This window comes from Carassius auratus, chromosome 17, assembly GCF_003368295.1.
Source record: "Carassius auratus strain Wakin chromosome 17, ASM336829v1, whole genome shotgun sequence".
NCBI classification, from domain to species: Eukaryota; Metazoa; Chordata; class Actinopteri; order Cypriniformes; family Cyprinidae; genus Carassius; species Carassius auratus.
In genome coordinates, this window is record NC_039259.1 from 19,738,201 (window position 1) to 19,763,964 (window position 25,764).

A 25,764-nucleotide genomic window follows, 5' to 3' on the forward strand; every position below is an offset into this window, starting at 1 on the left:
AGCATACTACAATCCATGACGCTAAAACCCAGCCATTAGGATAACATTAAGAAGAGCCAACACTGTCTCAAATCATACCCGCTGTGGTCTTTTCTTCTCTAGGTTGATGCAACCGATGCCAGCTACCCTTCAGTTAACACATGTGTGCACTACTTGAAGTTGCCGGAATACTCCTCCGAAGAGATCATGAGAGAGCGCCTCCTCGCTGCCACTATGGAGAAGGGCTTCCACCTCAACTGAGCATGCTCTCGCTGAATCATTGACTAACTCCCGTACTGTTGAAGCCTGTTGTGTTTTGTTGCAGATAATAAAGCTGTGCCCCAATGAAATCCTTTCTCCCCAAGCACCTCACATGTACCCAGATAAACAGGAAAAACAGTCCCGTCGCAGTTCCACTAGCTCCTGAATCCGATTAGGGTCTCCTCCTCCACTGACTGACTGCTTCACAAGGCCTTTCCCAGGTCACTCTACCGCTTTAAGGGCTTGAGCCGCTGCAGCCAGGGTAGTCTCTCCTCACCTACTGAGTTTACTGTCATTACTCCAAGTTCAGTGTAAATTTTGGCATAGATCATCTTTTTCAGACCCAGTTCTCACCATCTGCAGTGTCAGACCCTGGACACAAGCACACCTGCTTCTGTAGAGCTAACTATAGAGTGTTTGGGCATTTCCTTAACAGGTTTTAAGTTTTACTAGTGCCTGCGTTGTTGAAAAATTAGGATTCTTTTTCTTTCATTTGTTTTACTTAATCTGTCTGCATACAATCATGCACATGCTTTTCTTTTTTTCTTTTTTTGCTTCCGTTTCTGTGTGAGTATGATTTCAACTGTTCATTGCCCTGCTAAAGGATCAGTCCTTGAGTGCATTTGTGTAATTTTACAATAAAGCTGTAGATACAGAAACACTGGTTCTGTGTGCAAGCACGTTTAAAAAAAGAAAAAAAGACAAAGCAAAAAGCAAGCTGTGCTTTCCCTTGTATTTTCTTTGTATATTATAAACATTATTTAACTCAAGTTGCAGTTTGAAGTAAACAAATATTTTCAAATGTGTATGCTCCAAAAATAATCATTAAAATGTTTGCAAAGTATCAACACTGTCTTGTTCGCTATTTCCTGCTAAAGATGAACTGACAAACACATTTCTGTTCCTGAATGTGATGTGGGGATGTTCTTGTTGCATATTTAGGAGGAACTTTGACATCTTTGACAAAGCATTGGGATTATTACAGGTCCCATCAAAATTATGGTATTGTAGAAGAATGGAAGACGAACCCTAAGTTTAGACTAGTGAAAAACATTTATTTAACATTTGGAACAGAAGATTGAGATCTCATTTGCATTGAATCAGCTTTCAGTCATCTTGTCCAGGGCCAGTAGTGGTGCCAGTATCCGGTTCTTATTCGTCTCCACAATGTGTCCATTCAGGATCATTTCATCAAGAATAATGTGTACTTTATCTAAATTGAACATGATCTGATTGTACATTAAGGAATGAAACCCTCATATAAATACACATGTATGACTGAAGACACAATCATAGTCAAGTTTGGTCGATAATACTTTGTGTAATTGGACTTATAAAGGATACATCCAGCTCACTCTGTCAAGAAAAGAAAACATTTAATCATAAATGAACTTAAAACATTGCATTTTTATCTTTTCTCAGAAAGTTGTAATCTTTTATCAAAATGTCAGTACTCACCACACGACTGAAATACTTGTCCAACACTTCCACAAAGTTATGCACAAGCTCATAGATTGAGAGTTCATTCTGTGTGAAAGACAGCAGCCAGAGGCCATAAATCAGACTTTACAAACTACCGGAAAAAATATATGATTATGTCAATAATTTTTCATGTTACCAATAATGCTAACCTCATTTTCAGTGACGCCAACAACTATGAGAAGTGCTGCGTATTGTCGATACACCAGTTTGTAGTCCTTGTACTCCACAAATGAACACTGACGAAGAAGAAATACAGACATCTGGAGTTCAACAGCAGATTTTAATCCTGAATCTTCGAGTTGGAAGATTTTTAAAGCCAGTTTACGAAGGTAAAATTTGACTGGAAGTCTACAGTTAACGTTACTTGTAAATGATGTGTGTAGATGCACAGATATGTTTCATACAGTAACGTAATCGTTTGCATAACATGCACACCATGTTTCTGTTGTTAATCACTATATCTCCCCGAGGGATATTTCTATGTCTGTTTAGTTAACTTTATTCATGATATTTTGCACTGTAAACAATAGCCAGTCATACACGTGTTGTGGTTAACCATTACTTTGGGAAACGTGACTGACCTCTTCCTTCCTCCGCGCGAGGCATCCCCGGACCACATCAGCTTCCAGAGCTGCTCTCTTCCCAAGCTCCACTTGTTCATAATACTTGGACAGGCGAGTCTGCCCCTGTTTGTTGACCATAAGTAGGAACTTGATCATAGTTATTCAGAAGAGTTAACACCGCTAGAAAGGAGGAGACATTACGTCATTACGTCAGCAAACATCTGGAAGAGTAAAAAAAACAATAATAGCACACTTGTGTAAACTGATAGTCATTTTTGGTAAACTTAATTTTCACCAAAATACCACAACAACCCAAATATTGTTACTACTGTAAAATTATTACTGCTAAGTGGATTGTTTGACAGAGCTTGTCATGTGACGTCAACATGGCAGCGTCCATGAGGGGGCGACCCGCTCCATGTAGAAAAATACAGCTTTTCCCCCATTATGTTAGATTTTTTATTTGAATATTTCTCAAAGTGGCTATTATTTATTTTTATTAATTTTAAAAGAGTGTGAACTATTTGAAATTCTTTAAATTCTGAAAAAGGTCTGATATTTTGACTCTGCCTGTCCTACTCTATGTATTGCTATGTTTTTCTTTGTGGAAAAAAATGATCCGGGTTATTATTTGTAAACTTTTTTTTTTACGCTAGTGTACATTATCGGATTTTTTTTTTTTTTCAAAGCTGCTTTTAATTTTTGTAGGGAAAACTAGGAACAATATTTTAAATTAGCAATATAGAGTGCACCTTTAAGTTATGAAAAGAAAAAAATATAATTCCAGTTGAAGCTATTTTATATTTGACTTACGTCCGCTCTACTTTATATATGTATATCTATTGTTTAAGGCCATATTTTTATATCATCAAGTACAGAGCCTGTCATTGACTCTGGTCGCTGTACAGCGCATGCGCAGTTGTCCTCCCGTCAGTCAGTATTCGGATGACTCGAGACAGCGCAGGGTTGGGTGAACGCGTCCCATCATGCAGCGCGCCACAGTCCTCCCTCACTCACACCCACAGTAGGAGACTCACATCCAGGGATCGGACTAATGGCGGCCGGCAAATCCGTGCGCTGACACGAAATCCACAACAGCCGCTCAGGTGCCAGCCGATTTCGTGGAGGGGGCAGGGCGACGTCGCATCGCTGCACGAACGGTAAAGAAGGGAGGGCTGAGGGGAAACAATCGGCGACTTCTAGCAGGACTCTCCTATTTTTAAACATGGATGAAAATCCCGGCGGAGGAGGAGGAGGAATGGCCGCCCAGAAACAGCAGCAGCAGCAGGGCAACAGCAGCATGAATCCCCAGATCTCCAGCTCTGGAGGAGCGCCTATGGTTCAACAACAGCAAGACGAGATGCCCAGGCCCCAGCAGTACACGATCCCGGGGATCTTACACTACATCCAGCACGAATGGGCCCGTTTCGAGATGGAAAGGGCGCATTGGGAAGTGGAGAGGGCCGAGCTCCAGGTAGAGACCCGTGGGTTTGCTGACACACTAACGTTAGTTAAAAACCCCAAATCGAGACATTGATCGCCATCAGATCGGTTGCTTTAATTGAAGACTTTACGTTGCTTTACTAAGCAATTTTCTACAGCTCTCGTTAGCTTCCTCTCCGCCCCATTTACTCAAAACTTACACCTTTCTATTATAATAAACAAATCTGTCTGCACTCCAAGTAACGTTGTACGTGACATGACATTTAGTATGCGTATAATTTAACACGGAGATCTAGTGCGTCGCGTCGCTCGTAGTGTGGACGGGCTAAGCTAAGCTAACGTGACATCGCTGTATTAGCGATATTACGCCACGCTCGGTTCGATCGAGTCAGATTATCTTACCCACGAGCACCGGAGCAGATCTAATAGTCGTTGTTGCGGATTTTATCGTGTCACGAGAAGGCATCTGTCAACGAAAGCCTGCGGACTTTGTCAACTATTCTCTTGTTCTGCCATTTTGTTTTGGTCAATATGGCGTCCGTATGGGTCGCTTCTTTTATTGATCCATCCTACTAGCGCTCACTTTCACACCCCGCTGTAATGTACAGTATTTTTTATGACACACTGTATCCGTTGTTAAAACAGTAAAAAAAAAGTTAACGAAGCCTTGCGTTCACTGAATAGTCCTCACAAAAAGGAAATGCTAGGCAGAATGACAGCGACAGTCACCATTCCCGTTCATTGTAACTCAGTCACCATTCCCGTTCATTGTAAGGAAAAAGATGCAGTGGAAGTGAATGGAGACCGAGTAGCTAACGTTCTGACTAACATCGCTTATTTTTCATATTAAGAAAGTCATACAGGTTTGGAATACGTTCTGACTAACATCGTTTATTTTTCATGTAAGAAAGTCATCCAGGTTTGGAATAGCATGAGGGTGAGCTAATGATGACATAATGTTACATTTTGGATGAACTCTCTCTTTAAGAGTGCAGTGAGGAGATGGGCTTTCTAGTTCTGCTGCTCTTTTGATTAGTACATTTCTGATGAATGATTCACATTATTTAGGTATATCTCAACATCATATTTATTTACTCACCCTGATGTTTTTTCCAAACATTAATGATTTTATGTGCAACACCAACACAGAAACGTACAAATACCATTTGGCCAGTTTTGTTTTGACAGCCGTTGCCTTTACCAGCTGCTATAATTTGAAGTTCTTAAAGGAATAGTTTACACAAACGTGTCTTTCCAAACCTGTATGAACGATGTACTTTCTTCTGTGAGACCCAGAAGAAGATATTTTGAAAAATACCTCCACATTACAAACAGAAAGATGCTTGGTTTAAAGTTTAATTTTGCCTGAGCTGTTTTATACATCGCAACATTACTGACAATAGACGGCAGAGGTTTTGCCACATATTTAGCTGAAATGTAACTAATTTGACCACATTTTAAGTCATACAGGTTTGGATTCAGTGCGATGCAAGAGTCAGTAAATGATGACAGAATGTCATTTTTGGGTGAACCATTTTACGTGTTATTTTAGACTGAACTGTTACCTTAAGAGTGTTATGACCGCTGAATCTCCCTAGCACCTGTATTAACGGGTCTAGGCTAGCTGTCATATTTTTAAAGTCTGCTAGAGCTGAGAGCGACAGTTTAGCTTTTGTGAATGGGGGAAAAGAGCTGGAAGGCCCGGGGCAGGACGTCGCGTTATGTAAACACAGTCAGTCTTCCCTCAGGAGGCCGAGAAGTTTTCACCACCCCTGTACAGACTTGTTCAGTGACATACTTTCAGGATGACTCCCAGCTCAAGCTTAATGGACACTTTTCATTATTCAGAGGAAGTCAGCGTGTACTCTCCCACACTCATACCAATCCAGGTTTTCTCAGAATAAGGGCTGGTCTTGTTTATCTGCTCCGGATTCCATGTTTCCGATGTTCACTTGCCACCTAATCGTGAGATGCACACTCCAAAACAAATGAAGTCTGATGTTAAAACGTATCAAAACATGTTATTACATATGAATGTGTTGATTCTCCAACCTTGTGCGCAGACGTTTGAGGCCATTATCAGGTGCTCTTCCGTGCATTTGGCATCTTGTGTATGTGGAGGAGATGTAGCCAGTGTTATCGTAATGGATAGTTCGGTTCCGCTTTAATGATGTCTAGCTCTAATTGATGTGAAACTCTTCCTGTCAGTTTGCTGTGCCTCGTAGGCATAGCTACTAGCAGAGATGTCCTGGGCAGTCACATCGGGAATGGGCCTGATTAGCGTTATCTGGGTTAGCTCAGGGTTTGTAGGTCATGGTAGCACCATCTTCAGAGTCATGGCTCTCCAAACCATTAGAGATTGTCAAGTGCAGGTTTAATATTTGTCACATGTCTCTAAATCCAGCATCTCCTTCATATGTTATCATCTGACCAGTTCTAACATAAATCAACATGACCGCTAAACAAATCAGTCGAATTTATATTCAATAGCATTAGGTATTCAATAGCATTTTAGCATTTCTGTTGAGCAGTTAAATAATGCAGTGCTATTTTAGTAACATTTATACGCCATTATTGTATATTAATATTTTGAATTGCCTTTTTTTTTCAGTTTTAGTAATTTTGTTACATGTTTTAGTTTATATTAGCTTTTAGTTTTTCTGTTTGTCCTTATTTTTCTTCAGTTTTCGTTGTAGTAAATTTAGTACTTCAGTTTAAACACTTTATTTCCATTAGTTGGCCTGGTTTCTAATGTTTAAGTGTTTACATTTTAGAATCGAATATTTACATTTTATTCAAATGAACAAAAAAGATTTTGGTTACACTTTATTTTAAGGTGTCTAAGTTTTACTTGGGTCTGAAATTTCATGAATACAGACAAGCAACATAATGCAGGCAGTCAGATTCGATGACAGTGAGTGGTAAATGTTTTAGTCTTTTGCAATTGGCATATTATATAACTGGCATCCAGTTTTAATGAGGCATTTTATAACAATATTATGCATTCTTAAATAGCCTTTCACGCTCTTTACTTATTACTCAAATATGAAGTTCTGTTTTAAATGTTACTTATATAAACATTGGACTATTACATTTCCAGTATATTTCCATTGTACTATTATTAAACCCATAGGGTCCCCTCATTCAGCTGTTTTTCTCCCAGAGCACAGTGTATTTTTAGTGTCTGAGTTCAGTTCGCACAGCTGAAATGTTGTTCTGCCGATCTTTAAATCTGGTAGGTGACGGAGATTTCCAGCAAGCATCAGAGAGTTGCTAGGGGCTGTGAGCAGCCAGCTGTTCCTGACCATATGTGTACTAGCCATCCTCACACTCTGCTGACACTAGCAATGCTGTTTTAATACAACAGTGTTTCGTAGTACTGCCTGCCAGCACTTCGCACTGCTTAGGAAATGAGAATGAAGCTGAATTACCAAAAAACGTAATACATTGTGTTCATGCTATTGATGTATGCTTGAAACTATTTGGTAAGGTGAATTTTTAATAGCCTATTGCTCTTACACTGTTTCCGCTCATTAATATTCAGGTTTTAATGCACCTATCCCATTACAGAGGTGAACCAAGGAGTAATTTGATCGCTTCAAGCTACATGTTTATTTGTTGGAGAACTCTTGAATGGTGAACTTAAACTTTAACAGAAGACTGTAGCCACGTTTCAGTCCAAAGTTGCTTTTATGTATGCGAAAAATTGGATTATTGCACAAAACATTTGCGAACTAGCACAGTTTCCATCCAACGAGTCAAACAGAACAAAATCATTACTTCCTGATAAACTGTCACTATACATAAGTAGGAGAAGCTACTGAATATAATAATTTGCCTATATAATAAATTACTTGCACCTCAGAATGCAGACGAAACACAATGTATGCGGTTATTGCTTTCGGAAGTGGATGCTACTGTTTAGGAACGCAGTCGTTTAACAGTTCTGGGAGGCAATTATAGGCTACAGAAATGCTTTGACAGACTTTGCTCGGGCATTTCTGAATGACCATATAATAGGGGTGCTCCGAACACGATCGGCCGATCGTTATGCGCATCTCTTCAGTAAAGCCGGTTCTCTTATCAGCGGTTAATTCCATCAGGTGCGTGATTTCACATAGAGCAGCTGTTACTACACAGAGCCGTTGTTAATAGAGAAGATGTGCAAATCCACTTCATTTTCAGCGTTTTTTGGCGCATCTTCTCAGTTAATAACGGCTCCGTGTAGTAACAGCTGCTCTATGTGAAATCACGCACCTGATGGAATTAACCGCTGATTAGAGAACCGGCTTTACTGACGAGATGCGCATTAACCATCGGCCGATCGTGATCGGAGCACCCCTACCATACAACAACATTTCAGATGCAGTGGAGCAAGATCGGTTCAATGGTTAGTCAGGATTTACCGTCCCATAGCGCAAAGTCAAATTACTTTTTTTGATGCGCTTGGAGGAATTTATCCACAAAATGCATTTCCATCTCCTATTATTTGCATCAACCCTTTTGTCCACATGTCAAAAGCCACCTCAAGCGAACGTAAAAACTTTTTTGCGAATTAAGGCATTTTTATTCGAAATTGAACGTTTCCATCACTGGATTCTGATGCGATACTTTAAAATGTGCATAAAAGCAGGGTAATGGAAACCCAGCTTGTGTCAACTAGATATGATGCGGATATTTTAAGATCTGTTGTATTTCAGAAAACTTATTGAAAGAATAGCGAAGTTTTGAGGAAGTGCTCTACATATATACCAGCCAGTCCTGCTTTTCAAATAAGTACTTCATCATCATCATCATCATACTCCTCATCAGTATTTTGTGATTATTTGTTTTGTGGTTTATCAGGTTTCTTAACTGCAGCGTCAGCTCCCCTCCGGCGAGCTCTGTTGGTCTGCTGTGAAATGCTATGATCATGTGCAACTTAGGAAAGTATGAGTCCTTGATTAACAAAAAGAGGAAGCTAAATCAAAGAGGAGTGAAAACAGTAAGCATTCAGTCAGTCCCTGATAATCAACCAACGTGACTAATGCTGCAGATGTCTTTGCTGTCACTTAGTAATTTGATTATACTATAACTTGCTTGCTTACTCAAAAATGCTTTGTCAGAGCACTTTGCATTAGCCAGTGAATAATAGCAGTGTGAGCAAAGACTTGATTTGTGCGTGTTGTGCCAGTGGGTTTGTATATTCCGGCTTCTTTCTTGAGATTTTTGTAAAGATGATTACAGTTTTTCAGCACAAAATAAACTGAGAGAATGTCTAATCAGTTTATAAATTGAAGTACACTTTCTTGACAGGTTAACTACAGTACAGCTCAAAGGTTTGGGGTTGTTTCTTTTTTTAAGAAATACTCAGAAATATTCTGTTAGGACACATTAAAATGATCAAAAGTGATAGAGAACACATTTACAATATTGCGAAAGATTTCTGTAAATTCTGTTCTTATTGACTTTACACACAAAAAAAAAACAATAATAATAAACTTGAGCTGCACAACCATATGCATTTTTTATTATAATCAGTGTTTCTTAAGCACCAAATAAGCATATTCTGAAGGATCATGTGATGTTAAAGACCTTAATAATGAAGATTCATCTTCTAAAGAATAAATTACATTTTAAAACATTCAAATTGAGAACAGTTATTTTAAATGGTAGCAGTTTATAATATTATTGTTGTTACTATATTTACTGTATGCTCAAATAAATGCAGCCTTGGCATGAATAAGAAACGTTTTTGAAAAACATCTTACAAACCCCATACTTTTGAACAGTAGTAGTGTATAGACATTGGTTTTATAAGATGCGTACAATGAAAGAAGTTGAAAAAATATATTTTCATGACTTTTAACTGCTAACTGTTCCCATGTCTTCCATTGTTTGGACAAACCAAGTGATGCTCAAGCAGAGCTATTCATAGTATGACAGAGTTTGTGCTTTTTGGGTAAATCAATCTGCACTTTTAACAGTCAAGTTAATATTTAGTGGCCTTTAAAAGATGTCTTTGCCCAGCTTTCATATGATTTTAAACATCCTTCTCCATTAAAGATAACCAGTTAGTAGAATTTTTATTAGCTTTTAATGTTCTGTGCTGTTAACTCTTTAACCTGACATCTGTACGGTGGAATGTGTCATGCGTCGGTGAGGGCTATTCGTGCCCCATGTGCTGCAGCTTGCTCCTTTGTAAGGCTCTAGTTTTGGCCAGTGATCTCACCATGTTTCCCTCGGGCTGCCTCTGAGGCGTCTCAATGGAGTGACCTCACACGTTGATTCCAGCGCTGTGAATGTGGGGGTGGATTGTGAAAGCACGCTCATGGCAGACGCTTGGACAGCTCTTCATAAGAACTTTATCACCTCACGCTCTTTGCGGCGACAGTCTGTAATGCCATGGTTACTGGTTTATTTACAGATGTATGTTTGTCTGTGTACGAGTCTAGTGTAGTTCAGAGATGCATTTTTCTGTAATCAGATCATGAGTGCTGTACACATGGTGGGCTTTTGAGTATTGCAGGGATGGCCTCGGTGTGTCGGTCTCGTTCCAAAACGTCTGTAGTCTGAAGACAAGCACAGACAGCTGTCTCATGTGAAAGCTCTGTCCAAGAGCGTAATGGCTTTTCAGCACTCCAACTCTTCTCCAACTGGCCTTTTAGCTCTTGATCTGAAATCTTCTTGGGATAGTTTCAGTGGATGTCTTTATGAGTTAATAATTTTCACAAAAAAAAAAAAAAAGCATTGATTTATGCTCCTAACCTCTATGTAAAGTTCATAACAAGAAATGCTTATGCCATTGGAGCAATTCAAGTTATTTTCATGTTATGGCCTACAGCTGATAAATGTCTCGTATTGAAATTCTATACTAAAATCAATTACTTTAAACACTACCCTTGATTTAAGTGTAATTCGGTATCATCAAAATGTACAGTATTGGAAATGTATGTTCTTTTTGAGTTTTACCTAAAGATTACATTTTTAACAGTATTATGCAATTATTAGTGTTTTTAAATTATTATCCAATTATATTAGGGGTGCTCCGATCACGATCGGAGCACCCTTAAATTATATAAATAATTAGTGTTTTTAAAGATCAGTTTGAATTTATGATGCTACAGGTAATCCAAATAGAGCAAAAGAGTATGCACAATTAAAGTCACATAAGAACTAAATTGTCTTTTGTATTATTATTATTTTTTATCATAATTGAAAGAAAATTCCATCAAAATCTTTAATCAAATATATGAATACATTTTCTTGTTTGAGAATCCGTTTCACTTGTATATTCTTCATAATAGGGAAGATATGTTTCATGCAGACTAAATTTTTTTTATTTTCCTACCAGTGCCGGGAAATGACCTCTAACATCAGCCGATATGGAAGGACATATTGTTCAGTTTGTGCTTTAAATGTACATTTAAATATTAGTAAGCAGTTGTGATTTAATCTGCCTTTTTCGTTAAATTCAGGTACATTTTAAATAACTTGTCAGCCCTAGTTGTTACATATGTTACTATATTTGTTTAGTTGTCACTTCACCCAGGGCCTTTTTCTGTTTACATAGTATTACACAATGCTCCTGAGCTATACTGCTCGTCAGCTGAGTGAGATGAGTTTGACAGTTAAATATTTTAGTGCGTGAGATGAAGATAGTGTTGACTCGATCAGTGAACTGGCGTCTCACTGTCCTGCTTGCTGTGCTATGTTTTAGAATGAAATGCCCCTAAAACTAATCTTTTTTTTTTTTTTAGGTGAAATTTGGAACTTTACTTTCATTTGAAGTTTTGTTAAACACTATGTTTCTCTTTGTCATCATGTAGTTTAGGAAAATAATGTATCATCGACAAGCCCACCTCACCTTCCCTGTTTCTGTGAAAACCGCACAGGATGTCCTCTTACAGTTTACCTGCCAAACAAATAAGGTTGTCATGAGAGCCTACGAGAGCTCTTTTTCTCCAGGAAGGTTGAGGGTTTGGTTTGTCTATAAATACGCCCCCCCCTTGCCTCCTCTCATTCATTTCCTGGCCTTTAAGAGGGGTCAAGTTGCACAGCTGCTCTCATTTGCTAATGTTAACCTGCTTTACTCTGTAGAGCTCTGTTCCTTTTGAGCCGTCGCCTGCCGGTGGCCTTGTGTTTGTTCCTCTTTAAAAAATAAGAGATCTGTGCATTTTTTTTTGTTCAGTTTTTGTTTTTTTTGCTCCAGAGATTTTCCAGGACATCTTATAACCAATTAAAATTGGGTTCTGGGCTTCTGGCTTTCATTCAGACCGAATCAACAGTCTTCATTAAAAGAACTGCACCAAAGAAACAATTCGTAAACAAATGCATATTGTGCTAAATGTTCCCTTATGTGGCGTCAGCAAGGGCATTGCTATTTATTGTCAATATATTATTTTTGGGCCAAGCCTTTCTCATAACATGCAATTCACAAGTTGACAACTCAGCTTAAATATATAAACACTAGTTTAACCTTCGTGTCACCTGTCCTGATGACCTCCTAATTTGTCTTGCAGGCCCGAATAGCGTTCCTCCAAGGAGAAAGGAAAGGTCAAGAAAATTTAAAGAATGATCTTGTTAGAAGAATAAAAATGTTAGAATATGCGTTAAAGCAAGAAAGGTTTGTAGTGTTTTTTTTTTCTTTCTTTTTCTCAAAACATTGCATATTTTATATATTTATGTGTGTGTACATATTATGTACTTTTGAATTTTAACAAAGACTCTCTTTTCTATTACCAGAGCAAAATACCATAAATTAAAATATGGGACAGAACTAAATCAAGGTGAAGTGAAAATGCCTAGCTTTGAATCAGGTAAGTGGACACAACTTCCTTTTTGAAAATCTCGATGTGAATTTCATGTGATGAACTCTTCTAATAAAAGAGGCCTCCCCCTTTAAATATTCCTTATCAGGATGTGACATCATTGTTTGAGTGGAAAGAAAAATGTCTTGTGTCATGAGGACACAGTAGCATTCCACATGGCCGTGGGTGGGTTTTGTTTTCTTTATTCGGAATTGGATACTATTCCCAACAACCTATGCTCAACGGACATTTCATAACGCATTTGGTGATTAACACTATTTTTGGATTCAAGGTATGGGCAATAAATAAGTGCAAAGCACAATACTAAATGCATTTTGAATGGACTGGGATTTCTGAATTTGCATATGAATCGCATTTCAGTGGAGTTGTATTTTTGTATCTGCGTTTTTTGATACGTTTGGATTTATTATACTTTTGAACTCAGAAGACATTATGAATTTGTAATGTATTTCATGAAATTGCGAATATATGTTGTTTCAGCTGCTTGGTTGGTTGATGAAAAGGTGATTTGAATTGATAACATAACACAGCAAAATAAACAGCATATGATAAGGATTCTATAAATTGAACCAGATTTTATTAGGTTACTTTGGGGCGGTTTGCTTTAAATTACGAAAAAAAATTATCTGGATTAGCTACCAGGCTGACACTTCACATGAAAATCAGCACACACTATCTTTCAAAAGTTTGGGGTTGGCAATAATCTTGTTAGAAGAAGTCTCTTAAGGTTGTATTTATTTGATCAGAAATACATAAAAAAAAAATAAAAAAAAAAACTGTAATATTGTGAAATATAATTACAATTTAAAGCAACGGTTTTCTATTTCAATATATTTTAAATGTAATATATTCTTAGGATGCCATTGAATATTCTGAATATTCAGCAGCCATTACTTTGGTGTCTTTGAGTCACATATTCCTTCAGAAAATATTCTCAAATGCTGATTTGTTGCTAAAGAAACACTCTACTAACCCCAGACTTTTGAATGGTACTTAGTTTTTTTATGTGTATATTCATATGTTTCGTTCTGCTTTCACTTTATTGTTTATTTTGTTTCTTAAACAAGATACCAAAGATACAGAGGTCTCGGCTGTACCTCAGAACAGCCAGTTAACGTGGAAACAGGGCAGGCAACTCCTCAGACAGTAAGTTAGTCTTGAGTCATTGTGCTTTTCTGAATCAAACTTTCTTTGTGTGGAAGTTCATGGGCATGTGCATCATCACATTATGGCTATTTCTGTCACCTGTCATCTGAGCTCTGTTCTTACTGTCTTTATACATCTCTGTCCTTCAAGATATCTTCAGGAAGTAGGTTATACGGACACAATACTGGATGTCCGGTCGCAGAGAGTGCGGTCGTTACTGGGGCTGTCCGGCTCAGAGCAGAACGGTTCTGTTGAAACCAAGAACCTAGAGCAAATTCTCAATGGAGGAGAGTCTCCAGCCAAAAGAAAGGGACAAGACATGAAAAGGTACAGATTTCCTTGGATTTATTTTTAGAGATGCACCGATCGACCAGCCGGGGACCGGATTTAGCCGGTTTTCCACATGATCGACCCGGACCGGTGACCAGCATGTTTTGACATCACACTTACAGTGATTGATAATTTGAGTAAGTGAGACTCTTGCAGAAAACAACACAAATGAGTGTAACAGCACTCATAGAAACATAAAAAAAACTGTGCTGCGTTAGTAAAAAAACATAGAACAATTATATGAATTAGGTAGAGGCAACATTGTACAAACAAAATGTTTCAGTATGATTACAATGTGATTTTATACAGTAGTAGTTAAGCATTCGAAAGTTTGCAGTGTAAATGCATTTATGGCACCTCAGCTTCATCAAACAGTCTCTGGAAATACATCTAATGCCACTTCAGATGCAGCTTCTGTGTTTCCTGCAGCGGTCACGTCGATATTCGAATATATTCGAATGCATTGCATGATATTCAATAATTTAGATTTTTCTCAATGTGACAGCCCTAATATATATATATATATATATATATATATATATATATATATATATATATATATATACACACACACACACATACAGTATTGTTCAAAATAATAGCAGTACAATGTGACTAACCAGAATAATCAAGGTTTTTCGTATATTTTTTTATTGCTACGTGGCAAACAAGTTACCAGTAGGTTCAGTAGATTCTCAGAAAACAAATGAGACCCAGCATTCATGATATGCACGCTCTTAAGGCTGTGCAATTGGGCAATTAGTTGAATTAGTTGAAAGGGGTGTGTTCAAAAAAATAGCAGTGTGGCATTCAATCACTGAGGTCATCAATTTTGTGAAGAAACAGGTGTGAATCAGGTGGCCCCTATTTAAGGATGAAGCCAACACTTGTTGAACATGCATTTGAAAGCTGAGGAAAATGGGTCGTTCAAGACATTGTTCAGAAGAACAGCGTACTTTGATTAAAAAGTTGATTAGAGAGGGGAAAACCTATAAAGAGGTGCAAAAAATGATAGGCTTTTCAGCTAAAATGATCTCCAATGCCTTAAAATGGAGAGCAAAACCAGAGAGACGTGGAAGAAAACGGAAGACAACCATCAAAATGGATAGAAGAATAACCAGAATGGCAAAGGCTCAGCCAATGATCACCTCCAGGATGATCAAAGACAGTCTGGAGTTACCTGTAAGTACTGTGACAGTTAGAAGACGTCTGTGTGAAGCTAATCTATTTTCAAGAATCCCCCGCAAAGTCCCTCTGTTAAAAAAAAGGCATGTGCAGAAGAGGTTACAATTTGCCAAAGAACACATCAACTGGCCTAAAGAGAAATGGAGGAACATTTTGTGGACTGATGAGAGTAAAATTGTTCTTTTTGGGTCCAAGGGCCACAGGCAGTTTGTGAGACGACCCCCAAACTCTGAATTCAAGCCACAGTACACAGTGAAGACCGTGAAGCATGGAGGTGCAAGCATCATGATATGGGCATGTTTCTCCTACTATGGTGTTGGGCCTATTTATCGCATACCAGGGATCATGGATCAGTTTGCATATGTTAAAATACTTGAAGAGGTCATGTTGCCCTATGCTGAAGAGGACATGCCCTTGAAATGGTTGTTTCAACAAGACAATGACCCAAAACACACTAGTAAACGGGCAAAGTCTTGGTTCCAAACCAACAAAATTAATGTTATGGAGTGGCCAGCCCAATCTCCAGACCTTAATCCAATTGAGAACTTGTGGGGTGATATCAAAAATGCTGTTTCTGAAGCAAAACCAAGAAATGTGAATGAATTGTGGAATGTTGTTAAAGTATCATGGAGTGGAATAACAGCTGAGAGGTGCCACAAGTTGGTTGACTCCATGCCACACAGATGTCAAGCAGTTTTAAAAAACTGTGGTCATACAACTAAATATTAGTTTAGTGATTCACAGGATTGCTAAATCCCAGAAAAAAAAAATGTTTGTACAAAATATTTTTGAGTTTGTACAGTCAAAGGTAGACACTGCTATTTTTTTTAACACACCCCTTTCAACTAATTGCCCAATTGCACAGCCTTAAGAGCGTGCATATCATGAATGCTGGGTCTTGTTTGTTTTCTGACAATCTACTGAACCTACTGGTAACTTGTTTGCCACGTAGCAATAAAAAATATACTAAAAACCTTGATTATTCTGGTTAGTCACATTGTACTGCTATTATTTTGAACAATACTGTATGTATATAGCATTTAAAAAGTATAATTATTTTTATTTTTTTGTATATGCTGTCAATTATAGTTTTTAAGAAAATAAAATTTTAGAAAGAAAATCGGAATTGCGAAAATCGGTATCGGCAGGTCACGCTTACCAGAAATCAAAATCTGCCAAAACAATTGCAATCGGTGCATCTCTTAATTTTTTGGGGGTCAATTCAGGTGGTAGATTAATATAAACAGTTAAAAAGATTTCCATGTTATCTGTTTTGAAACATTCCTTATGATGCCTTTGGTTTAACAGGAATCCAGAGGTTCTGGAGACATTTAATTTTTTAGAAAATGCTGATGATAGTGATGAAGAGGAAGAAGATGAGGGCGACATAACGGAGGACGTGCCTGACAGGAGCGATAAACGTAGAATAAAAAAACATAAAATTAAGGTGTGTAACATTTTTTGGTAGAATTAATGTTATTGTTCTCGGGATATGATTGTTGATGTAATATACCCTGTAACTATAACTTTTCCAGGTCGGAAATGAAGGTTTGGCTTCAGACTTACCGGATGACCCTGACACAGAGGAGGCACTCAAGGAGTTTGACTTTTTGGTAAACGCGGAGGATGGAGAAGGTGCCGGAGAGGCTCGGAGTTCAGGAGACGGCACAGAGTGGGGTAAAATAGTGCTCGCCAAACTCATAGACAAAATGGATTTTATAATCTTTAATCATGGTTTTTATGGATACTTGATTCTGCTACAGTAAAAAAAAACTGTAATGGATAGTTGTGACACTTGGTCTCACGATTCTGACTTTTCTTCTCAGAATTGCCAACAATTTTTAGTATTTAGATTTTTTTTTTTTCTTTTTTTTTCTGAATTCTGACCCTTGGAGCACAAAACTAAAGTATTAAGTCGCTGTTGTATATTTGTAGCAGTAGCCAAAAAAAACATTGTATGGGCCAGAATGGTCGATTTCTCTTTTATGCAAAAACTCATTCAGATATTAAGTAAAGATCATGTTCTATGAAGATATTTTGTAAATTTCCTACCGTAAATATATCAAAACTTAACTTGATTAGTAATTTGCATTGCTAAGGACTTAATTTGGACAACTTTAAAAATGGTTCTTGCAGTATTTAGATTTTTTTTTTTTTGCAACCTCAGATTACAGATTTTTAAGTAGTTGTGTCGTAGCCAAATATTGTCCTATCATAACAAACCATACATCAATGCAAAGCTTGCTTATTCCGTTTTCAGATTTACAAAAAAAATACACTTATGACTTGTTTTCTGGTCCAGGGTCTTAATTGTGGAATAAAAACTTGCAATTAACTTTTTAGTTTTTATCCTGTTGCGTAAACAAGCTTCTATAGATTATAGATCTGTAATGAAGTAGAGCACTTCTCAAAGGAGTGTTTGGTGACTGAGCAATGACTGCAGGTCTATTATCATGTCGAGTTAAAATAAGGCCTACTTCACCCAAACTAGAACATTTTGTTTTCACTTACTCGCCCTCGTGTTGTTTCAGCTCTGTGTTTCTTTCTTCCACAAAACACATAAAGACATTTGGCAGAATGTCTAAGCAGATCTTTGCCGTAGAGTGAAAATGAATGACGATTTATACTGAATACAAAAAATACAATAAAAAGCACCAAAAAGACATGGTGCTATATTTGTAATATTCTGTGCTATATTACATTATTGACTTATAATTTTGTGGGATCTGGAATTTTTTTGCTCATTAAGTTTGCATTCATTTGAAGAAAACAGTCAAATTTTATTAATGTGAAATATATTGTTTAATTAAAAATTTGTAGAACTTTCAGCATCCAGTACGCAATTCTTCAGTGTCACATGATCCTTCAGAAATAATTTCTTCTTATTAATGTTGTAAACAGTTGCGCTAGTCAATATCTTTTTGGAAATAGTAATACGTTTCTTTAATAGAACAGTATAAAATAGAAAACTGAATAAAAAGAACAGCATTTATTTAAAATACAAATGTGCTCTTCAATTTAATGTGGCCTTGCACAATAAAATCTTACTGACCCCTAATTTTTTAACTGTAGTGTGTCTAGACGTGCATAAACATATGAATAATGACTTAAGCCAGCTGCTTACACAAAGCTGTCATATACGTCCAGAATACTAGCAATGTAAGTAGCGCATTCTAATAAAAAATCACTGCCTACTTTCAGTCTGTGAAACAAGCTGCTTAGGCATTCTGCAAGTTTTTATCAGTTTTCACACACAGCACAAAATTCCAAAAGTATTTTTTTTTGAGTGAACTATTCTTTCAACGTGTGCCTGCGTGTGCATGTGTGTACTTCGTATGTGCTTTGTGGCACACGCTAGCCCTGCGGTAGAATCTTAATTAGGCCAGTTGCTGCATCAGCATTCCTGACAGCTTCCAGCACGAGAGATTCTCTTACTGCTCCGAACAGAGCCAGCTGGGTCAAACACATCACACACCCTCACTTCTGCTTTCTTTATCTCTCACTCTTTTGTCTTCCTCTCTTCTGAACCACTTCTAAACTAAGGATTATGTAAATTAGGGCTGGGCGATATGGGCTTCAAAATATATCACAATATTTCTAGTATTTATTGCGACTACGATATCAACTCCACATATGCATAGCAGAATACTACTACTGACTACACTCCAGGAAATCCCTAAAATGGACAAAGGTATCCAGTTATAGCTGAATAAACTGCAGAAATTTGAACTGATGAAACTTGAAGACAGTGAACATACGATTGCACAAAATGTATGGTTTATCTGTTCTTCAAGCAATCTTGTTTTTTGTTTTTTTGTAAGGAATGTCTATTTATAAGACAAACCAAACCAGTTCTAGATTGTAAAAGCGATCAACTCCTCAATTTCAGGTCCGCCTTTCGCCATGTCGCTCCACACTGTCGCACACAGAAATTTGTCAACTAATAGACTAATTATTATCATGGGGAAAATTTTTACCAGTATATCGCAAACTATAAGATATTGTCCACCCCTAATGTAAATGTCACCATATATAGAACATTAATTTTTGGTAAAGAGGCACAAGTATGTGTGTAGTGTTTGTCCCCCTTAAATTAAGACATTTATTACCATAAACATTCTGTATATTTTCTTATTACTGTGCCTATTAGGATTGCACAGTGTATGGTTCTAGGTAATGGTACCAACAATCTTGTTTATATATATCTATGGGGTATCCCTGCTTTTTGAGATACCCCATGGAGAAACCAGAGGCTGGTGTGATGTTAAAGTCAAAATCTTGCTATTGATCCAACTCGTGTATTATTACTTAGGATGTTTGTTCTATATTACACCCTCACAGAACTGTTCAGCTGCTAAAGGATGTGTTTGTTAAACAGTTTTTTTGCGTAAGCCTTGTTTTTCAATCCTAAGGTGTGGCACCTTGTTTACTGGGCCTTCTCTTCTCTTCTCTTTCCTATTCTTAGCTGAGCCTCTGCCATTCACGCCTGGTGGGGGCAAGTCCTTTATCATGGGCTCTGATGACATGTTGGAAAGTGTGCTGGGCCTGGGAGACCTCGCAGATCTGACTGTGTCCAATGACGAGGCTGAATACAGCTATGATGTAAGTACCCCACTGCTCTTCTGCTTTAATAATGCTCTATTCTAGCATTAATAAATAACAGACTCTACTTTAAAAAAATAAAATTGTCTTTTTCCTGCTCAATTGTTTACATTTTTTACATTTTTAACCATCAGTTAACACTTATAAAAACAGCCGGTCCTGTTTACTCCGATGTCATGTACTATATTAGCTCCATTCTGTATAAAGGTTACAGAGGACCTCGGTTGTCCAAACAGTTGTGGTTTGCCGTGCGCTCAAATAGGACAGCTATCCTAATGCGTCACAGTCAGTCGACCTGCAATTTTCCAGGTTTCATGTCGCAGTTGTCAAAATGCCTCTACAATGACCCCTCCCCCCACCCTTTATTTTTAGCTGCCAGCCAATAAGGATGCGTTCAGGAAGACATGGAATCCCAAATATACCCTGCGAAGCCACTTTGATGGAGTGCGGGCCTTGGCCTTCCATCCTGTGGAACCGGTGTTGGTCACCGTCTCGGAAGACCACACCCTCAAACTGTGGAACCTCCAGAAGACCGTTCCTGCCAAAAAGTAAGTGCTCGCTGTGGCTTCCCAAGAAACGTGTTGTCTTGGGATTGCTTTTGATCTTTAAAATGATGTTTCAAGAAGCAGATTGATTTTATCATGCAACATTAATGTTCCATACAAACTGCTAAACAAAGTTTCATCTGGCTTTGCAGAAGTGCCTCTTTTGATGTGGAGCCCATATACACATTTAGAGGGCATATGTAAGTATTGATTTCATGATATTGACTTCCTTTTTTCCCCTTTTCTTAATAAACCTGCCTGTCAAACATTTCAAAAACATTAGCCTCTAAGATTTACAAATAGCCATTGTAAAGCAAATTTCCGTACAAGAGCAACAAAAAATGGATGCTGAGGTTGATGTTGTCGTCATTCCAGTTTATCCTAAATGTGTTGAGGAGAGTGAAAGTGTTGTGACAGTCCATTGTGTTTTATGTGAGTTTATTAATTTCTAAGATTCCTTGCCAGAGCTCTCTTTTGCTTTCATACTACAAACATGTGTATTCAGTCCCAATGGTCATTAATATTTTGTTGGTGGCAAGCATTTTGTAGCCGCATTACACTGTAAACACTCTAGCTGCTTGAAGTCCCCAGTATATTTACTCATTATTATGGTTAATATTAATGTAGCCAGTTAGTTGCATGAAACAGGAGGATTTTCATGGTATGGCAACCTGATGCTGTCCATAAGAGGGCGACCTGCTCATTGTAGAACAGTGGTTCTCTATCATTTTGACGTGGAGTCCACAACAATACATAGTCTCATCAGGATCAAAAATAATAATAATTTACCTGTTTTTCCATGTTTTTATTTTTGCAGTTTCTACTAAAATAATAATTTTAGAGCTTGGCATAACAAGAATTATATTTGTTATTTTAAAAAATGGCCACTGTTGAAATGAGCATTGTGAGAATTCTTGGTCTTCAAAGACAAAAAAAAAAAGTATATATATATATATCTGCATGCAGCAATTATGGTGCCATGCCACTTATGGCCATTTTTGGCAAACTTGAATTCTGGATTAAACAATGCGTAGTTCCCATGGTTAAACACTTGCTACACAAAATCTTCAAAGCTTTAGCCTTTCAATTTACACAGCATGCCACTCAAGCATTGTAGTTTGTTACATTTTACAGAGACTTGAGTCGTCGAAGGTAGAACTGCAGCAGTTGGCTCCAAGTGACACAACATTACACACAGTTATATAAAGCTGTACCATACAGGATTAGAACCTACAATCACTGGGTCAGGTGCCTGTAACTCATTTCATTGTGAAACTAAGAATACATGGGTTTATGCAGAACCTGAAGCTCCGTAATTTAAGTGATTGTCAACTCAAAATTAAGAAGGTAGTCTTTATTAAGCTCTGATGAGATGATACTTAGAAAAGCACTACATCTGGACTGGACAATAAACAACTTCAGCATCATTTTCTTGGGAATACATTCAATACATTACTTTTTCTAGAAGACTTCGATATCTTTGTCTCATGTCAGTACTCAATATTTTGTTCAAAAGTGTTTTTTATTTCTTCAGGGTATTTTTTATTTATTTTTTTAATTGGCAAAAATGACTGAGCGCACCTTTAGACCTATGTCATAAAGCTCTTGACGAGCTTCTCTTCAGCCATTGCTGTTGTTTGGAGCTGGATCGGGAGTGTGTTAAATAAGGGCACATGATTATTTACCCTCTGAGATCTCGGTCCTTGTCCCGTGAGCATGTGTGGTCTACTGTTTCACTGTTGTTGCTCTAGGATGTTTCCATATCACACATAGAGCTGATCAGGGCAAGAATTTAACAAACACAACCTACTGGCACTGTTTGACTAAAATATTCTATTACTTACTTTGTACCTCAATTTATGCACCTTCGTATTTGCACACTCTAGAAATATTTAAGTGTTTGAGTTATCATTGCATTAGACAAAATATTTAACTTACTGATTTTACATAAACTACCAAAAACAAATTGCACATGACTTTTCTTTTTTAATACATTGATATGCATAACATTTAGATTTAGATTTTCTTTAGGGCCCCTGAATAAACAATCAAGTAATCTGCTGAATCCACCAATTCAGTCTTTTAGACAGTAATATTTTGTCTCACAAATCCTCTTAACCTGTATGATCTGTTGCTGCAGTGGGCCTGTGCTCTCATTGGTTGTGAGCTCCAGCGGCGAGCAGTGTTTTAGTGGTGGAATCGATTCAACAATTCAGTGGTGGAACATCCCCAGCTCTAATGTAGACCCATACGACACATATGGTGAGAAGATCAAATCTGGGTGGCATATGTCACCTCTTATTTTCATAAAACTTACAAGCAAGAATTAAAAGGAGGAAACCTGTCTGATCACTAGTATGTTCTCTGTGTGTGTCCTCTGTATCGCTCAGACCCCAGCGTGTTGGCTGGTACGTTGTTGGGTCACAGTGACGCGGTGTGGGGATTGGCTTACAGTGGAATCAAAGAGCGACTGCTGTCCTGTTCAGCTGATGGGACGATCAAGCTGTGGAACCCTCAGGGGAAGTCACCGTGTCTCAGCACATTTAACTCAGATAGAGGTGAGCGGAATGTATCTTGTTTGCACTGTTCTGTAATCAATGAAGCGTTGGCAACTCATTTCTTCATTTCCTGTCTTTCAGATCATGGTGTTCCCACATCAATTGATTTCAATGGGTGTGATCCAGCTCACATGGTGGCATCCTACAACACGGGAGATGTTGTCATTTATGATCTAGAGACATCGCAGCCCGTCATGGTATTCTCCGCACAGGGCGAGAGCGGTACGTCCTCCACATTGGTTCTAAAACAAAGTACACTTGTGGATATGTATGAATTATATATAGTTCAATGATTTAATTAGAATTGAACTTGTCATGTTTACTTTCTTCTGCTTTGTTGCAGCTATTCCTTTTGGGAATCACATTAATAAAGTGGTCACCCACCCCACCCTGCCAATCACAGTCACTGCTCACGAGGATAGACACATCAAATTCTTTGATAATAAATCAGGTGAGGTTTTTTTAGTGTGTGTGTGTGTGTGTGTGTCGTCATATAATATTAATGCACTACTGTTCACTAGTTTGGTGTCAGTATGATTTTTATCATGTTTAAAAAAGAAGTCTTATGCTCATTAGAAAAAAGCTGTATGTATTTGATCAAAAATACAGTAAAACAAATAAAAAATTACATTTTTAAATATGATTAGTTTGGGATTATTAATCACCTTCCTTCCATCTCTATTTGTAGGTAAAGCCATTCATGCAATGGTGGCTCACTTGGATGCTGTTACTAGTCTGGCTATAGATCCAAATGGCATCTACTTGATGTCAGGAAGTGAGTGTTTTTGGGTTTTGCTTTTTTCAGCTACTGTATCAGCAAAAGTCAAAGCAATCAGTAATTTTGTACATTTTCTGCTGAAATGTCCCTTTAAATATAAACTTAATGTCTCTTCTTTGTCTAACACAGGTCATGATAGTTCCATCCGCTTGTGGAACGTGGACAGCAAGACCTGCGTACAAGAGGTTACTGCGCACAGGAAAAAGTCGGACGAGGCCATATATGACGTTGCCTTCCACCCATCTAAGGCATACATAGGAAGTGCCGGAGCCGATGCCCTGGCCAAAGTGTTTGTATAAAAGCACGTCCGAATTAATGCATATGAAAAGACGAGAGAAAGAAAGGACTGCTTCACTGCCTTGTGTAACAAGAGTAGCATTTCTCACACTACATTGAAGTGGCTTCCACCTACGCTATCAAACTCACACCACATACACGATACCAGGTGCCAAGAGGGGGACATGCTGTTTTTTTGCGAAGCCAGTGTGGAGTGCTCAATCAGTTTTAATCTCTTTTTTGTTTTCTTCAAAAAAAGAAAAAAAAATAACTGTAATTTACTGTAAGTCAAAGCTGGAGTGAAACCAGTTTTTGTAGCCTTTTGACTGGTTTTGAACTGAGCTGATAATGTGTCCTGTAGGTATGTTTCAGTGACCATGGAGTGGTTATCATGTTCATCCATCAGTGGGTTGTCACCGACCATCATCCGGGCACCAGAGGAACTGAGTCCCGCCCCCTGCCGAGCCATAAACCACACCCATATCTCAGTTACCCTCCTCATCCTAATGTAACGCAAGCAAATACAGTTAAATACAGTCAAACCTTCATACCTTTAGCGTTTGTTTCATTTTTTTGTGTAAAAAAAAGTATAGTTTTTATAATCAATTTTATATAAATAAAGACTGTCATAAAACCGCTGAAAATCACATTTTTTAAAGGGACTATAATCCCACTCAAGCCCTCCATTTTAGGCGGTTCTTCTTCTTGAAGGTCTTGTGTCTCTGGTAACCCTGGATGAGTGCTCTCCTTAACATTGCTTTAACATTGTTTTCTCACTTAAAGGAGAGATTGTACGTTAGTAGAAGCACATCGCGTGGTGCCATGAGAGCTTTTAGGAATTTACAAATAAACTGCAGCATCCTGTCACTATGTGATGTTTCTGTACACCTTACTGTAAAATGAGTTGAAGTATCGCAGGTTAGAGATCCGAACACTGTTTATTTTCTGTTTGTGGATAGTCTTCTTGTCCTTCAGAGCATAGCTTCATGGTAGCTCAAAGATTGGGCTGTCGCTAACCAAACCGAACAGGTTAACTGATAGGAAATGAACGTATATAGGTCCGTATAAACGCTCGTGCCGTGTCTTGGTTGGCTGAAAACGGGTTTAAATTCACTCCGTGATGCTGGAGACCAGGAGAGAAGCGAGAAGTTAAAGGGAAGGTTCAACCCAAAATGAAAAATAATTTACTCATGTCATTACAGACCTGTATAAACTGGAACATAAAAGCTATTTTGAGGAATGAAATGGAACTCAGTGGAATGTTGGTTAACTAACATTCTAACAAAAATGAGAGAAAACCTCACAGGTTTGGAATGAAATGATAACTGATAGTTTTCATTTTGGCGATTGGAGTCGTCAATCAAATTTATTCGAAATATTTGGTTTGGTCGTTCTACCCCAAATCTGTTCGATGGTTTTTAAAGGAAACAATGCAGTTCATGGTGTAACCAAGACATTTTTTGTTTGTGTAATGCATGATTAATACTACAATAAAGTATTTTTTCTAGTCTTCCAAAAGTTCTGATCAGTTTGAAGAGTTTTGATGAGTTTTGTAAGGTCTTTGATTTACTACGAATCAACGGATTTTAAAGATTGTACCACATAGCAAAACAACTGTTGAAAAGTAATGTATATAAAATGTCTATAATAAATATTAAATGGTGTATCTGTATATGCAACATGTCCCTTGTCTCGACAATTAATGCAGCGTTGAATTTATCACAATATTTGGTTGGCGGGTCATTAATGACGATTGCCAGAAATCACGATTTTAATAAAGAATGTGTTTCTGCTGAGGGAGACTCC

General features: G+C 37.8%; 3 protein-coding genes across 11 annotated transcripts in view; 2 read left to right on the top strand and 1 right to left on the bottom strand.

Moving 5' to 3' along the window:
- hectd1 (HECT domain containing 1) overlaps positions 1–1,084 on the top strand; it is a 35,108-nt gene extending 34,024 nt beyond the window's left edge. For all 8 annotated transcript variants that reach the window (XM_026286299.1, XM_026286295.1, XM_026286301.1 and 5 more), the window contains one exon: positions 103–1,084. In XM_026286299.1, coding sequence (XP_026142084.1) covers positions 103–240 — 138 coding nt within the window. In that variant the 3' untranslated portion in view covers positions 241–1,084. The remainder of the gene's footprint in view (positions 1–102) is intronic.
- Positions 1,085–1,274: 190 nt separating this feature from the next.
- Positions 1,275–4,353, bottom strand: ap4s1 (adaptor related protein complex 4 subunit sigma 1). 2 transcript variants are annotated; one of them, XM_026286311.1, is made up of 6 exons: positions 4,131–4,353; positions 2,304–2,465; positions 1,872–1,958; positions 1,699–1,767; positions 1,585–1,596; positions 1,275–1,469 (listed from the first exon to the last, which is right to left on the bottom strand). In XM_026286311.1, exons 2-6 carry the CDS (start codon positions 2,439–2,441, stop codon positions 1,341–1,343), a joined length of 435 nt encoding a protein of 144 aa, XP_026142096.1. In that variant the 5' UTR covers positions 2,442–2,465; positions 4,131–4,353; the 3' UTR covers positions 1,275–1,340. The 2 variants fall into 2 exon arrangements, with proteins under 2 accessions (XP_026142096.1, XP_026142097.1); XM_026286312.1 differs by having other exon boundaries at positions 2,304–2,506; positions 4,131–4,280.
- Positions 2,567–25,637, top strand: strn3 (striatin, calmodulin binding protein 3). Its single transcript, XM_026286306.1, has 16 exons — positions 2,567–3,759; positions 12,230–12,333; positions 12,453–12,526; positions 13,606–13,684; positions 13,835–14,011; positions 16,508–16,646; positions 16,735–16,876; positions 19,665–19,801; positions 20,174–20,349; positions 20,499–20,546; positions 22,487–22,608; positions 22,737–22,904; positions 22,986–23,126; positions 23,248–23,355; positions 23,593–23,679; positions 23,812–25,637. The coding sequence occupies exons 1-16, from the start codon at positions 3,511–3,513 to the stop codon at positions 23,979–23,981; spliced, it is 2,121 nt and encodes a 706-aa protein (XP_026142091.1). The 5' UTR covers positions 2,567–3,510; the 3' UTR covers positions 23,982–25,637.
- The last annotated feature ends 127 nt before the right edge of the window (positions 25,638–25,764 follow it).

Excerpts from the sequence above, each read along its gene's own strand:
- ap4s1 (XM_026286311.1), bottom strand. The coding sequence starts at position 2,441 with ATGATCAAGTTCCTACTTATGGTCAACAAACAGGGGCAGACTCGCCTG. Across the intron at positions 1,959-2,303 it reads TCGCGCGGAGGAAGGAAGAG|TGTTCATTTGTGGAGTACAA; the intron begins GTCAGTCACGTT and ends CTTCTTCGTCAG. Across the intron at positions 1,768-1,871 it reads TTGGCGTCACTGAAAATGAG|AATGAACTCTCAATCTATGA; the intron begins GTTAGCATTATT and ends TCTTTCACACAG.
- strn3 (XM_026286306.1), top strand. The coding sequence starts at position 3,511 with ATGGATGAAAATCCCGGCGGAGGAGGAGGAGGAATGGCCGCCCAGAAA. Across the intron at positions 16,877-19,664 it reads AGGAGACGGCACAGAGTGGG|CTGAGCCTCTGCCATTCACG; the intron begins GTAAAATAGTGC and ends TCCTATTCTTAG. Across the intron at positions 22,609-22,736 it reads AGACCCATACGACACATATG|ACCCCAGCGTGTTGGCTGGT; the intron begins GTGAGAAGATCA and ends TGTATCGCTCAG.